Consider the following 17,597-nt stretch of genomic DNA (forward strand, 5'->3'; position numbering starts at 1 on the left):
GGAATTTATGTTTTCCAAATGTCAAACTGGGATTCATATTCATGTCTCCAAACAAATTGTCTGCTTGTCCAAAGACTTAGCCACTTTATTATGTGGACCCATTGTGACTAACATGACTTTAGTACTAAGTCAATATGAAGCTATCATCCCTGCTCTCTCACCTCTGAGTTTTATTCCTTCCTACAGTTGAGCCTTTGGAGTCTACAACACATGGACACTGAAACAGATGAATCAATTTGTCTCTTTTTGTCAGTGAGTTCAGCCCAATATAATTATCATTTTGTAACAGTCTCTGTCCCGTTTATACTAGTCAAAGCTGAATAAATGGTTATAATTGAAAGATTTGCAACCACCGACATTTGATTGTTCTCAATCTCCTCTTTAATTCTTCTAAGATTGCAAGCTGCATGGCATTACACAGTAATGTATTGTTTTCATGTCCACTAGGATGCATTAATAATTTGTACAGATATTTATTACACAATTAAATAGATTGAAACTTGTCCTTCAACTTACCTTGGTTAATAACTACATGTATTAAGCCACAATCTGCATCCAAGATGTAGTAGTTACAACCTCATATAGTTAGTAACATAGGAACAATATAAGTAATTGCATCCTCATCTGCGAATAACCAGCCACAATTGACCAACTAACACTGTTTAAAGATGTTATTATGATTGGAATAAAAGTGGGAAATGTGGGATACACACTGAAGCAATGAATACTTGAGGGAAAGATAATGAACGTAGTATACACATCAATCCCACTTCAACCTTAAACCTCTCCTTAGAGCTCTCACATTGCATTTCTAATACTTTCTGATTATATTTACAAATAACAACATTTAGCAATATTTAAGACAATGTGATTAGATTTAACAGAAACTAGGGACAATTTTAAGATGTAAGCTATTTTTCCAACTCTAAACTTTTATTCCTGGTAGAAGCCCAGTGAACATTTACTGTCTTTTTCCCTGTTTGGTCTTTATCCTATACTGAGGTTATCCAAAAGGTACTTCTGACTGATGCTTGTTGCAAACTAACAATCACTACCTTGCTCTCATATGCAATACTCCTGGTTATAAAATGCAAAATTACACTTAATTCTCATCAAATTTCCAAATGTTTTTGAGTTCTGGTAGATTCTATTTATTTTGACCATCTAAAAGAAAAAGTCACAGAGAATTCTAAAAATGAAAATTCAGAACTCAAAGCTACATTATTTATTAATTACTAATTCAAACGAGATTCCTAGCAGTTGGATTTAAGAGGCAAGCCTCCTCAAGGGTACATGGTTAGACATCTGGTTCGAATTCCTTTCAGACAGTTCATCAGTCAAGATTGACAGCTCTTTAACGTTTCAGTCCATTTGACACACACTTTTTCCTGTGAATCATTTAACCCTTCTCAAGACTTATCCCAGAATCAAATTTCACTGGTCCATTCACGTAGCCAAAAGGCATTTCCCAACCTTATTGTTGACAGCTTTGGAATATTAACTCTAAATTGAAGACGAGTGCAAATCCAGCCTCACCTGACTTTGAGTGATATAATAGAACTGAACTAAAATCTAGCAAAAAGCAGATGCTGGAAATTTGAAACAAAAATAGCGAAAGCTTGAAACATAAAGCAGGTCAAATGACAGCTGTGAAGAGAACAGGTCGTTGATCTATTTTTCAGGCATGTATTCTTCTTTAGATCACAAGTTCTGAAGAAAGGCTTTCATCCTAAAATGAAGATTATTGGTTCTCTACACAGATCTTGTTGCCCTGTTCTGTGTTTCCAATTTTTATATCTTCCCAATTAGCTTCCTATTGCTTCATACATAGCCACATAGTTTTCTTTATCCATCACTGTTTCACTTTCATTTTTAGAGATGAGACATTAAACTGAGGTCCCATCTATCTCTTCAGGTGAATGTTAAAATCCCATGGAATTCGTCTGAAGGAGAGCAAAGGAATTATCCCGAGTGTCCTGGCCAATATGTAACTCTCAATCAATACTACAAAATAGAGTATCTGTAAATTATCACATAACTGTTTTTGGGAGGTTGTTGGTACAAATTTGCTGAATTGTTTCTCATGGTGACTATACTTCAAAAAGTACTGGTTGTAAAATGTTTGGGATATCCTAAGATTGTGATAAATACAACCTAAATATAAATCATTCTTCACCCCCATCCTTTTCAATTTCTTTTATTCTTGTTGAGATACAGTCCCAAAGGTACAGCCCATATTCCAATTATCAGCCGTTCTTCACCTGTGATACAGGCCACAGTGTGGATCATCCATTCTAGGTAAGTAGTAGCAGCATCAATCACCCTTGGTGAATACAGTCCAGAGAAAAAATAAGATTGATCTGCTGATAGCAGTGAAATTTCCCCTTCTCCTGTCACTTGATGGTACAGCAAAGTGTGGCATCTGCTTTAAGATCAGCATCAAAAATCTGAGACTTCCCTGTGTTCTGTGGCTCTTAACCGATTATGCATGTAGGGAATTGGGCATACCTTCTGAAGGACTGATAGCAATGAGCTACAAGAGCTGATTTAAATAAATTCTTGCAATCATCACTGACATTTAATGGCAATCCCTAATTGCCTGTCAACCTAGGGAGCAGTTAAGACTCAATCCTATTGGTGGATCTGGATAAACAAGGTAAGAATGACAGATCTCCTTCCCTTAAAGACATTAGTAAACTAAATGGAGTTTAACAAAAAAATAATAGTTTCACTGCAATAAGCTTTTTATTTCCTGTTTATTCAATTAATTCAGTTTAAATTCTCTACTTGCTGTAGTGGGATTTGTACTTATGTCACAGTATACTAATCCAGCAACTTAATCATTATGGTTAGAATGTGAAGTTTTAGCTTGGAGTTCATCCTGATATTTTGTCAATTTGTTAAAAAATACATTCTTAAACCTGTAAAGGACTGACAATGCATTTTGTCCCTCAATTAAGCCCAGAATTTCCTGTGCCTGTCCATGCAGTCCATATGTTCTAACATGGGATAGTGAAGGATAATCCCTTCTGAAATGCATCAAAGGTTGGCTGCAGGATAGTTTTCATGATGCTCAATCAACAAGAAGATGATTAGTGAGGAACCATGTATCAGTGCTGAAGCTGTTGCAGTTTATATGATGAGTGAAAGACTTGACATGTAAGATAAAACCAAAACATAAGAACACAAGAAAATAGGAGCAGGAGTAGGCCACCTAGCCCTGAGGCCTACCATTAACATAATCATGGCTGATCTACCCCAAGCTTCAACTACTTCCTCTTTGCCAGGTCCCTATAGTTATTGATTCCCAGATCTTTCAAAAATTTATCTACCTGCGCTTTAATTTATTTTAGTAATCTAGAATCCACAACTCCCAGGGGCAGAGAATTCCAGAGAATTCTCTCTACCTCAGAGAATTCCCCTGCAAGAAAAAAATTCTACATTCCTTAGTTTTAAAAGACCTGCACCTCATCTTGAAACTATGTCCCTCTTTCACAAGTCTCCCACTAGTGAGAACATCTTGATATTTTCTCTGTCATGCCCCCTTAGGAATATGGTTCACTATGATCACCCCTCGTTCTTCTGAAGTCTAAATAATACAGATCCAACCTGTTTAGTCTTTCTTGATTGGACAGTCCTCTATCCCAGGAATTAGCCTGATGAATCTTTTTTAGACAGCTTCCAATGCCATTATATTCTTTCTTGGGTAAGGACACTGTTCCAACTTCAGATGACATTACATAGAAGAGCAGTTTAGGGAGCCTGATGGATAATTCATTCTATGTAATCTCAAGAAATGGCAACACAAGATACAGCAAAGGGTAAGAGACTAGGCAACATCCCAGCTGTAGTATCAAAGACCTGTACTCCAGAACTAGCTGCATCTCTAGCCAAGCTATTCCACTACAGAACAACACTGGCAAGTACCTATCAGTGTGAAAAATTGCCAGTAATGTCACACAGGACAAATCCAATTTGGTTGATTACTGCACAACACACACAAAATACTGGGGGATCATTAACTGTTCATTTCCCTCCATAGATGCTACCTGACCTGCTGAGTTCCTCCATTATTTTGTATGTGTTGCTCCAGATTTCCAGCATCTGCAGTCTCTCTTTTGTCTCCATAATTACTGCACAATCTATCTTCTCTCAATCATTAGTAAAGTGATGTAAGCTGTTGTCAACAGTGCTATAGTGGGCACTTACTTCCCAGTAACCTGCCTGCTGATGCCCAGTTTGGGTTTTGCCAGGACCACATGGTGTGATCAGATATTCTACATATGCCTGGATAAGAGCAGACCCAACAGTTCTCTAGAAGCTTGAAACTATCCAGTCGAAACAGCTAATATGATTAGCACCCCACCCATCACTTCGACATACCTTTCCTACACTTCCAATACATGGTGGCTATAGTGTGCACCATCACAAAATGTACTTGAGTTATGCATCGAAGCTACTCTAATAGTGCCCCCCGCCCCCAGCTCTTCTCTGTCATCCATTGACTGCAGATAAGGGTGCAAGTTTCAAGCTTTGCTTGAAAGCTTTTCATTCTCTGTACTCATAGAGTCATAGAGAGCTACAGCACAGACAGTCCCTTTGGCCCACCAAGTCTACACCAACCATCAGGCATCCTCTTTTTTTTACATCTTACCCTTGCCTATTTTATTCTCCCCACATTCCCATCAACTCCTTCCTCCTCCAGATTCTACCACTAGGGCATTTTACAGTGGCCAATTATCCTACAACCCAGACATCTTTGGAATGTGGGAGGAAACCAGAGCACCTGGAGGAAACCCATGTGGTCACAGGGTGACAAGAACATCCATAAAGACAGCACCAGAGGTCAGGATCAAACCCAGGTTTCTGGAGCTGTGAGGCAGCTGCTCTTCTACCAGTGCCATTGTGCTGTCGCTGCACTGATCACAAAATTAACAGGTTACAGTTATATGGACAGAGTACAGGTTACACAAAGATGCTGGGTATTTTTCAAGAGATGTGTTTTTTTAAAATTGAAGTCTCCAAAAGGAAGATTGACTGAAATTCATGCACAAGATTTTATAGTATCAATCCTGGAATTACATGGATCCATCGTAAGTCTGTGTCAAGCTAAGTGACAGAATCCAAAACATCTGTCTCTGCACTTCATCACTGGACTCCACATGGAGTCCAATGGCAGAGCCTGGATATGTTAGATTATGTTACAGATTCTTCCTCTCCGATCCCAGACTAGACTAGACTAGGCTTGAAGATTACAGGGGAAGAGAAAATTCTGTTTTTTCATTCACTTATTTTACTTTCAGGTATAATTAAAAAGAGTACAACACTATTTTAATAACATTTATTCACCTAAAAACAAATGTTAAAATTATTTAATTTTATTTTAATAGTTAATTAGTTCCTAAATGTCTCTAAATTTCAAGGACATTTAAAAACTTACAAAGCCTTGACAATTTTGACAGCAATTGAAGCTCTATCACCAGTCTTGTATCCTATCAAGGATTATCATGTTTTTCCAGGGCTGAAACTTCTGTGGTGTACTGCCTGAAACCTGGTCACCACTCATGCCTCACTATATTTTACTGTATGCCTCTCAGATGTAGGGTTGGTGGTAGTGATGGGTTGGATTTGCGGTCAGCTCAAATGTCCCTCCACTTTCAGACCAGTTGACAGAGGGCAGGTGAAAGTGGGATCAAATAAGCCTGTGATGTAACATTTTCTAAAGACAGTGATTAATTATATGGAGCATAATGGTCTTATTATAGGACCATACTTTTAAATCTTTCTAAATGTGTATTAATAGTGAACTTACTGATATATGCCAAGGTGTTTAAAATGATTTAAATGGACTTAGGACAACCAAATATTATTGTGATACTACAATAACCTTAATCTGAATGAATTTGATTGTAGAATGTTTTATTTATTACTTAAGAAAGTGCCACACCCAGACAAACAAGCTAGCTTTCATTAGCAAGGAAAAAATATAAGAGCAGGGAAGTTATGTTACAGCTTTATAAAACATTGGTAAGGCCACATCTGGAATACTGGGTGCAGTTTTGGTTGCTAGAATATAGAATGGGTGTGATTGTACTGGAGAGGTTTCAGAGGAGATTCACCAGGATGTGTTTCAGTTATGAGGAGGGACTGGATAAGCTGAGTTTGTTTTCCTTGGAGCAGAGAAGATTTGGTGGGGGGGGGGCTTGCGCAGAGAGAGGTGTATAAAATTATGTTGTGTATATATAGGGTAGACAGCAACAAACTTTTCCCTATAGCAGAGGTATCTTTAACTATGGGGCAAAGATTGAAGGTTTGAAGGTAAGGAATAAGAGGTTTAGAATGGATATCAGGAAGATTATTTTTTCACCAAGAAGATAGTTGGAATCTGGAATGCACTGTCTGAGAAGGTGATGAAGACAGAGGTTCTCACAACTTTTAAGAACTATCTAACATAACGCTATTATAGCGACAGCGATCGGGGTTCAATTCCCGCCGCTGTCTGTAAGGAGTTTGTACGTTCTTCCCATGACTGCATGGGTTTCCTCCCACATTCTAAAGACATGCGGGTTAGTAGGTTAACGTGGGTGTAATTGGGCGGCGAGTGCTCATTGGGCCAGAAGGGCCCGTTACCGTGCTATATAAATAAAGTTTTAAGCAACGGTGAACAATTGAATCACCAAGGTGTAGAAGGCTATTGACCAAATCCTCATAAATGGGATTAATATAGATGGATACTTGATGGTTGGCATGGACAGAGTGAACTGCAGGGCCCGTTTCTGTGCTGTATGACTATGACTTTAAGTCTATTACCTTTCTTATCAGAACATACCACAATTCTACTGGACTGGCAGCAAGTATCTGGACCCTTGATCCAGAGACATGAGTTTAAATCTCACCATGGTGGCTATGGGATTTAAACTCAAGTAATTAAATAAATCTGGAACTTAAAAGCAAAATCTAGCCTTTGTAACAGTAAGCATGAAACCACTGAACTTTGGTGGAAGAAGTATCTGCTTCACTAATATCTTTCAATGAAGAAAATCTGGTCTCCTCACACAGTGTGTATTTTATGTGACTCCAGACCCACCAATGTGATTGACACTCAACAAACACTGAGGCAATTAGGGATGGTCAATAAATGCGGGTGTTGCCAAGCACCACATTCCATGAATAAATAAAAAAAAATTACCAGGATTAGTTAGGATCTGTTTGTTCACACCTGTTTGCTGTTGAACTACAAACCTGTCCAGACAGCTCTCAGGACTTGAAGGTTTCTGTAATCATCCTTGAGTTTGAAAATGTTAATGTATTTAATAATTTAAGATGAAGAATTATGGTCATTAATGGCTCAGAAGGTCATCATTCAGCCATTGTGCCCTAGCCAGGTCCAAAGAATAATAAATATTCTTTCAGTTTGGATATAAATACAAGGAAGGGTAGGCTTACTTCCAGTCCTTAATGTTTCTGCTGTAACCAATTTGCAATCCATTCCTAAATTAGGTACTGAAAAAGGTATTTTATTTAATTTGTGGCACGCAACAGTAACGAGAGGATTAAGCATGGCAGCAAGGATCTACCTACAGCTGAATAGCCTTCCTGTCATTCCACTGTGTTATGCTCACACTCAACGTCGAACAACTTGGATGAAATGAGAATCCAGATAGAAACAATGTGCATTCAGGGAGAAAATCAGGAAAAAATATGTTGTTTTAAAGAGAAAAGTGGGTTCATTAGAGGTTCAATTTGGAATTCTTGGAATTTATTTTTTCTCTGCCTGGGGTGGAAAAGGTTAACGGAAAATGTGTGAACCAGAAGGCGAAAGGAAATTCTTTGTTTTTCAACTTACCCGGCCCGCTGTGGCTTCGAGTATGCACCAGCAGAATGGCCAGCACCACACAGTAGGCAGAAGCAACAATATTTGCCATCTGTTAAGAAAACAAGTGAAAACATTAACATCAGTCAAAAAGACAGCTCCTGGGACTCTTAATCTACAGAGCAGCATTGTGAATGTGAGCATCACTCTTTCAACAAACACATCCTCCTCTTAAGGACTTGTCTGTACAGACCCCGGGAACCAAAGTCAAACTAACAATTCAATCTGTCATCCTTCATGACTCTGAGCACTAACAGAAACCTCCTTGGTTACACTTCCAATGAGACAACTTGACAGGTAGAAATTTAGAGTCAATTGCCTGAAGAGACAGTACATCCAATGTCCCTTATTGGGATTAATGTAAACCCATAATTTTTTTTTATATCTTGTTGGTTTTGATGGCAGGGATAATAGAATCCAAACAAAATACATTCTAAAATGAACATACCTGAACATGGATTATGCTTACACAAGTGTTCGCATTTTTTTGAATTATTCTGTTATTAAGTCCCTTTGCATTCCAGATTGGAATGAAATTCAGAGAAACTGTGTCAACAACCAGTCACACCATCCTTTGATGTGTGACTGGGACTGGGGGTGCTGTTGGACTGGGTAAGGCTGAGAGATAGAGATGTACAAAGAGACAGAGAAAGCCAGATCAAGAGAAACACAGAGAATAGAGGAAGAGTACACAAAAGAAATAAAAAGAAAATTTTCCGGAACTATTCAGCCCTAGACTTCTTTAGGACCTTGATATGAATGCAAAAACTAATAAATAAAAGATGAGAGCAATTACTCAACTGCCACCATAACAGTATTCAGCTGAGTGAACCCTAGCAAAACTGATACTTGGCAGCAGAGATATAGTTTTGGTGATTGGAGGCCATTCATCACAGCATCCAAACATCTGCAGGAAAACCTTTGGGAAATACTCTCAACTCAATCATCTTTAGCCACTTTATTAATGAAGAAAGAGATATCTTTTTCCTAAATTGTCTGAGCACAGGATCTTTAAATAATGAAGCAGTGTATCCCAGTATGTATTCAGATTGACCTCAACATTATCCAAATCTATAATGTTAATTATAGGCAATATTAATACTACTTCAGTGACAAATAGTTTACCTTCTTGAATGAATGAGAGCTTACCTACCTCTCTTTGAACTTGTTAAGTTATTGTGTTGAATTCCCCACCATTAACATTCTGGAAATTATCATTCACCAGGAGCTCAACCAGTTCACTCACTGTGTCTAGAGTTCTAGAGTTACAACAATATGACAGAGCAATTTACTTGCTAGATGTTCCTGCCACTGGACTCATCATCTGGCTCCATCCACCAGCGTCACACTCTGGCTACAGTGCATATGATTTACAGGGTATACCACAGCACTCAAGTAATGTTATATCATGGTAAAATTTCCCTCTGACTTCCACTACTGAGGACGAGAGGACAGGAGTATTGTAGAAGCAGCATTATCAATATGAAGCCTTTGATGTACTTCATCATCATTACTCAGAATCTTAGAATTTCTTATTGAATAGTGTTGTGAAAGCACTATCACAAGAAGGTATATTAGGTTAAAGAACAAAGGATAGGAATAGGCTGTTCCTGCCCTGAGTATGTTCTACACCTAATTAAATCATGCCTGATTGGTACCTCACCTACAATTGTCTATTTTTATTTCATCATTCCATGATTGGTAATATGGTGGTGTAGCAGTTAAGGTGGCCACACCTCAGCTCCAGGGATTTATGTTCAATCCTGGCTATGGATGCTGCCTATTTGGAATTTGCACGCTCACCAAGAGACCATTTGTGTTTCTGCTGGGTACACTGCTTTCCTTCTAACTCCCAAAGAAATGCTGGTCACTGTTAATTTCTCTTCAATGTAGATGAATAGCAAGATCAATCAAAGGAGAGTTGATGGGTGTATGAGAGAAAATAAATTGCAGGGTTACAGCAAAAATAAAGAGAAGCAGAATGGGATTGATGGGATTGCATGACAGTGAGCCATCATGGACCCAATGGGCTGAATGGCCTCCTGTGTTGCAGCAACTTTATTTGATTAAAAATACATCTCAGCCCTGAAAATTTCAATTGATCCAGCAACCACAATCTTTTAAGGAATGCATTACCTCCTTACATCACCAAAACAAAAAAAAATGAATAAACTACTGGAAAATGTGCATCAGATTGGTCTTCTTGGGATAAAGGTAGGTTATGATTTTAGCATTGCTGTTTTGGAATTCAGAATGTTAGCGTAATCTCCTTCAAGTTGATGATTGACCCCTCCCCCACCCCCTCCCTTTCTGTTCTTCTTTCAGATTGGGAAAGGATTGCAAGCAGAAGGAAAAAAAGAATGAAATTAATAAGGGAGAGCAAGACTACAAAGATCCTAAAGCATTAAAGAATTATTTGCCTACTGCCCAAATACAAAATATAGTAATACTTGCACTGTAAACTTTTTAATTATAATCATAAAAGTGGTTGACTTACATGACACTTCCGTTTGCTTGTTGCTTCACCTAATAATCCTAAATAAGTTTCGCGTGGAAATATTTAATAGTCCAATTACCCCTCTTTACTTTAATTATCTCCTTTTTCCATGTCATACACTGAAGGAGGAAAGATATCTGTTGTCAGATATCTTTCAAATCCACTGTGTAATTGGACACTCTAAAGTGAGGCTTCCAATTTTCTGTTTCCCTTTGGAGAATGCCTCATACTGTCCAGACAAAATGGTGAGGAACCTCATGGGTAGATTTCCATCCCACTGACTGCTCACACACTATTGGTACATTTGGAACTATTATGGACTGGCTTAATATTCCATGCATGAAAATCATAGGGAGGAAGGATTTCTGTTCACTATTGGCAGCATAATCCTAAACATAAGAACAAAGAATACTTCAATAATTTAATCTGAATACCACATATAACATACTTTGCAAGTTTTTTTTTGAGTGAACAAGCAAGAATGAATTCTTATGTGATTTCTTTAGGCTAAAGATCCCGGAGTTTGCATAAAACGATCAGCTTAAAAATATTACTTTTATGTGTATTCTTAGGGAGAAAATGAGCACTGGATTAATCGATAATGGTTTACATCTGCTAACCTGCTGTTTAATTTGTGGTTCAGTACAAAATACTTTCCAGAATATGAAGATGTAATTAAACAGTTATTTTTAATGTGTTTATCAAGGCAGAGAATTGAACCTTTTTATTTTAGGCTCACAGTCGAGGACTCCCTAATCAGTTATGTGCATGCTAAATGCAAACTGAAGATCCCTCATGTGTAACCACCAAAATGATATATTTTTTTTCCATACAAGTCATCCTCTATTAAATAGTTTAAATGATTATCCATTAGAGAGGAACAGATTGAAATTATTGTGACAGGAAACAATTGTTTGTTAAGATTCTGAAATCTGGTAGGTAGGAAATCAAAATAATAATAATGCTGTAAACAGATGAGGTAGGTGTGCAATGATATAATTAGTCATGCATTATAATGAAAAGTGAGGTGAAGAACTCTCTTCAAAACAAAAATTTGTTTCATGTGTTGCCCAGTCTGTGAAGCATTAAATTACGGCATTGAGACTGCTAACTGCCAAAGGGAATGTTAACTGCAGCCACCTAGAGAGAAAATCACTTCTGAAAAAAAGATGAAAACCATAGAAGTGACATCTGCTGTCTCTTGCATATGGTTTAATCTGATGCAATGGTCCTAAATTTAAACTGTAGCTCATTCAAAGTCCTGTTTTCAGTTGCTATTGAGAGAGCAGGCTGAAAGTAAATGATTACAACACAAAACAAGTCTCGAATGACAAGGTAAAAGGACTCAAGTGGGATGAAAACTAAGGTTCAAACTACTTCTGGAATACTGCAATCTGACCACTGTACATTATCTGCTCTTAACTGCCATTACTTACCTTGGTCCACACTGTGAACAACCATCTATTTTTAAACACTGAAGAGCTTATTCATTGAGATATGTTTTGACTTTAAATTAGATCAATTCTTCTGCAGAGCCATGCTGCAGAATACTAGCACTTCTCACAGACAGACAGGCTGGTTTTAATAACTTCTCATTATCATGGTCCTTTTATACTGATACTTGTTATTCAGGAGCAATAGTGAAACAATCTAATTTACCTATTGTGAACAATAATTTTCTCATGCAAAACAATCTGGCACTGATGAAGTGGTTTAACAGACTTGGGCTCTCATAAGCTCCCCATTATGTAATGATATTAACACCTTACCCTTGATCTCATGATCACGATTAGGTTGCTGCGAAACAAAATGGTGACCCAGGCGGACACTTTGCAGTGCTTCATTTTTTCATAATCTTTGCTTTATTTAACATTGAAAGGGATATTTCTTAATTCACACTATTAATCCATCAAGCTCCAGTCTTGCTGAATTACAAGAGAGTAAAACACCAATTGGGATAACTTTGTTATCCCCTGAAAATGTGCATGAAGATTGCAATGCAAAATTAATCTAGAATATATGAATAGAATGCAAACATAATAGCAACTTCACATTGTCCCTAGTGATTTCTGCTTGTGCCAGTGCTATCATGATAGTCCATGAGTCTGGTTGCAGAGATAGAAGAAATTTAATAATCCCACAAAGTAGTCACAGGCTGCAAGTTCCAGCAAGGGACCCAATACTGTCACTAACTTACACCGTTTAAAGGTAGTCTGCCCCTCTTAAAGGGAAAGGGCATTGTAACTGGAGCAAGCATTGGGGAATCATTCTACGCAAAAACTAAGCTGGGAATGAGCAAAGAATAGGTAACCATGGATGTGATTGGAGTGCCAGGGTTGGAATAGATGTAAGAAAGAAGGGAGATATCCTATATCCTAACAGAGCAAGAGGCCTTCCAGATACATGATAAAAGGGTTACGGAAAAAAGCAAAAACTCGGATGACCTGGAAGAAGACTAATGATCTCACAAGTGCCATAAAGGCCAATAACTGCATCTCCAAATGCCATTTTCTACCTACTCTACTAACAACTTCAACAATCAGTAACAACTATATGTTTCACTCCGTGCTCATAGCTATATCACTGCTGAAAGCTTCACATGCATATCTCACAACTTGCATACATTGTCAGTAACTCAACCAAAACATTTTTCAAACAGCTTTCTCAATATTCACCGATGCTTTACTCTGTCTTGCAGGAAAAGGTGGTCTGCATCCAATGGCAATTGGAATTAATTGCAGGGGGAGAGGCACAAAAGCTATGATCCACGGCAGTGACAGTGCTGGCTATTATGGGAAGGGTCATTGATAAGTCTTTAAAGATGATGGTATCAACATATATCATTCCCCTGCTCATGATGCACTTGCCCCTCATCCCACAGTATTAACAGACTGAGAAGCTGGTGTGAACCTGCATTTCTTAATTTCTCCTCTCTGTTTAGTACAATTGTACCTGCATTTGTTTCTCCAATAACCAGGAACACTATCCAATCCAGGCAGGATATTGGGTGGGGTGGGGACAAGGTCAAATTGAAAATGCAGACAGCCTGTCACTCAAATTCATAGTTACAGCTCAGATATTTACACAGCACTTAGAAAATAGAATGGAGACACAAGGTGAAATGCAGGGCACAAGTATGCTGCAGGCAGGTTAAGGGCAACGGATAGTCCAGTTTGTGAGAAGAACTCAGATGATGATCTCATTGAAGAAAAAGAGGCTGAAAGGTGTACACATCCAAATTCTTGGAGAACTGGAAAGTTTACCAGAAACACAGAAAGGAGTAAGGAAGAATAGAATCTGGCTCCAACTTGGCATAGGGCTTGGAACCCTTCCTTTATTAATACACCCATGGTAATGATGCAACATCTCAGCTACCACTGTAGAGCAAACATTCATTCCATCCCCAAATGTTGCAGTGAAAGTGCATCATGCCATCATGCAATCTCAGTTTCTTGCTATTCATGTTCAGTCTGCAGTTACAATGGCACTGAGCACCAGCACATAAAGTAGCTCCCAAGACATAGAACATAGAAATACTACAGCACACTACAGGCCCTTCAGCCCACAATGTTGTGCCAACATTTTTTCTTGCTCTAAGATCTATCTAACCCTTCCATCCCACATAGCCCCCTATTTTTCTATCATTCATGTGTCTATCTAAGAGTCTCTTAAATGTCCCTAATGTATCTGCCCCCAGAACCTCTGCCGGCAGGGCGTTCCACGCATCCACCACTTTCTGTGTAAAACAAACTTACCCCTGACATCCCCCTTATACCTTCCTCCAATCACCTTAAAATTATGTCCCCTTATGTTAGCCATTGTCGCACTGGGAAAAAGTGTCTGACTGTCCACTCGATCTATGTCTCTTATCATCTTGTACACCTCTATCAAGTCACCTCTCATCCTCCTTCTCTCCAAAGAGAAAAGCCCTAGCTCGCTCAACCTATCCTCATAAGACATGCTCTCCAATCCAGGCAACATCCTAGTAAATTTCCTCTGCACCCTCTCTAAAGTTTCCACATCCTTCCTATAATGAGGCGATCAGAACTGAACACAATACTCCAACTGTGATCTGACCAGAGTTCTATAGAGCTGCAACATCACCTCACAGCTCTTGAACTCAATACACTGATTAATGAAGGCCAACACTCCATACACCTTCTTAATAATCCTATCAACCTACATGGCAACCTTGAGGGATTTATGGACGTGGACCCCAAGATCCCTCTGTTCCTCCACACTGCTAAGAGTCCTGCCATTAACCTTGTATTCTGCCTTCGAATTTGATCTCCTAATGTGTATCACTTCACACTTATCTGGGTTGAACTCCATCTGCCACTTCTCAGCCCAGCATTCACAGCTTTCATTTGTTTCTTCAGCACCTTCTTCCTAAACATCTCCTCCTGCTGAGAAACTATCTTCTCCTCCTATTCCTCTTCCTTCTCCATGCTGTCACTCTTCTCGAAGTTTATTCCACTGTGTGTTGACTCTGTTCATTCTCCCACTCATACTCAGTGCCAAGAGGAAACCTTCCAAGGCCACTCATATGTGCAGTGATTTGTGCACAGGCTTTTCAGTCACCAAGAAAATATTTTGGCACGAGCAAATCCACATCCAATATACTGATGGAACTTTTAACAAATATGGAAAAGCAAACAAAATGTGTAAGTTTGTACCAACAACCAGAAGAAATAATCCACAACTATTCTGTAACTAGTTGAGGACTAATTTAAACATTGCCATTGTGGGTTTTTTTATATCACTGAACACGGATGTAGCTGTGGAAAGTTGAGCAGGAGTCTAGGCTGAGGCTTGAAACTCCAAATGAATGCAAATTTGGAATTTTAAGTAACCTTGTGGTGCTCAAAAATGTCCAGTTCCAAAGCCAGTTTTCTCTCTGCTTTGCCGTATTTATTTCTTCCAACATCAAAGCAATAGCTTCTGTTTTCCAACTCCCAAGTCAAGTGCACCCTCCCCAACCCCCACTTCAATTTATTTCCAATTAGTTTTTAATTATGATCAGTTTTACACTATGGTTTTGTTCCCAGTAGGAACTAAGATGAGGCTGTCAAAGCTAATTTCTTTCAAAACACTTACAAGTGAATGCAGGCATCTGAAAGGGTTACTGATTTCATCCCAGCAGTCTGAGCTTAGTTTCAGTTAGTTTCTTTGTTGAATGAATGCTATTCTAACAGTACATTACCCATTTTAAAAGAGAAAAGATTGTTGGACAAGTCATCATGAACCTCTGTTAAACAACTCATTACACCCAATTCAAAAGTTGATTCGATATTAACCTTGGAGTGAGTTATCCATCTACCACTCTGTCCAGGGATCATATGGATGGCAGGCTCTTCAGTCCCTAACCCCTATCCTATCTTTGAAACAGGCAATATCTCATCTGTACCTGAATTCTATTTACCTGCTTTTGAACTATACCCACTCAACATATAAAATATCCCTTGATCTTAGTTTTGAAAATTTCAAATAACTCAACGGCTCAGTCTTGAGGAGGAGAGAGTTTGTACGTTTCCTTGCCATTTTGAAAGTTCTTAATTTCATTGGCTTTAATTTTATGGTTGTGATTCTTTGTTCTGGTTTTCCCTGCCAAAAAATAGTTTGTTGTCACCCTACCAAACCCTTTATCATTTTAGACTCCATTTGATCACTCCTAAACTTTCTAAAGACAGGAGAATATGACCCAAGCTTGCACAATCCATGACTGTTGAAGCCCTAGTTTATCTCTCTTTATGTATTAAGCCTTCACATGTGAAATATAAAGAGGGCAAAATGATTCATGTGGATATGAAAAAGAAATGTGAACTTCCCTCATGATGGTTGCTAAATATAGCAAAAATGCTTTGTTACTCAGCTATCTCAATCAGAAAGATCCTTGGTTCAATCACATGTACTGCAAGTCAGCTAACCAAGCTGCAAATAGCACAATTAATCTTAGTGTTCTGAGATCTAAGAGTTGTGGGCTGAATAGAAATCAACCTGCTTCTGAAGGCTATTCATTGTGCTACACCAGAAATCACATGTGATGTGAATGACAGCTGAGGATAGTTTTAGCTGCAGCTGTGTCTCTCCTGCAGTTGAAAAGCATGTCAAAGCTAACATATTGAAAATGGTTGATGTATTGGGAGCTGTTGGTACCCGCGGAAATGGAATTGCATCAAGAGTTAATACCCTCAGGAGTAAAGAACAATGGTAGAAGTATTGGAAATGGGAAAATGCAACATGGGAAAATATTTTAAAATAAGTCAAAAATAAAATCTAAAAAAAAATTCTTGTCAATTAAGTGTAAAGGAATTACCAAAAAGAATTACTGCTGAAACAGAGCTATAAGTCATAACTGCTGTATTTCTTTGAATGAATTACAATAGCCTATGAGCTGTGCAATGAGGCTTCGAGCTGCAGTTAGGGATTTTTTTTAAGAATGATGCTGTCATCCTCAGAGACTTCAATAAAAAAGAAACAGCTGATGGAGTTTCTGACAGATTCACAGCATTATGCAAAAGAGACTCCCATACTGGCTGCAGTGATTAAGACAAAGCTCTGGTAATAATGTGTTCCCTTGCCCTGGGAAAGACTCACCATTCTTCACTTAAAAGCAAGGAGATATTTATATCGATTATATAGTATTCCAAGAAAAAAAGAAAAAAAATGACAAAAAGTGATATGATATATCTGTTCTGGCTTATAACATGCCTCCTTTGCAACTGATAACTTCCAGATGTTTAAACCCACTATAGAGCAGTAAATATAATTCTTATTAATATTCTCTAATGGAAAACACATTGAGGTTGCAGCATTGAAAAAGGCATTGTTATTCAAAGGAAAAACTGGGTTCCATTTTATGTGCCATGTGTTTGGTTGTTTTTGTCCAGGTTTAGTATGACAACATCCTTATAAATGCAAGTAGATATAAATTATTGTCTTCCGTGTTAATAAATGCTAAGAATTGACGATTTGTTAGCAACAGCATAGATAAATTCCAGGATACATAAATGAAAAAAGTAAGTGGGGGAAGGAGTCAGTCAGAATTTTTCCACCCAAAGAGTAGCTGAGTTGCCTAACATGATAGGCAAGGGAGAAGTATAAATGGGTCGGCAAGACAATTAACTGTATTTTTGTAGAGGCAAAGAATTCAGCAATATGGTGAATAAGCAGGTAGATGGATCACTAATCAATAAGAAGGAATAGTTTTGGAGGATTTAGTGTTAC

The 17,597-nt window shown here is 38.2% G+C and overlaps 1 protein-coding gene across 1 annotated transcript in view; it reads right to left on the reverse strand.

Moving 5' to 3' along the window:
• Window positions 1-17,597, reverse strand: part of LOC127567310 (ciliary neurotrophic factor receptor subunit alpha-like) — a 233,514-nt gene that overhangs the window by 142,170 nt on the left and 73,747 nt on the right. The window contains exon 2 of the mRNA XM_052010049.1: window positions 7,847-7,925. Within this exon, the coding sequence (XP_051866009.1) occupies window positions 7,847-7,925 (79 nt within the window). The remainder of the gene's footprint in view (window positions 1-7,846; window positions 7,926-17,597) is intronic.

This window comes from Pristis pectinata, chromosome 2, assembly GCF_009764475.1.
Source record: "Pristis pectinata isolate sPriPec2 chromosome 2, sPriPec2.1.pri, whole genome shotgun sequence".
Lineage (NCBI taxonomy): Eukaryota > Metazoa > Chordata > Chondrichthyes > Rhinopristiformes > Pristidae > Pristis > Pristis pectinata.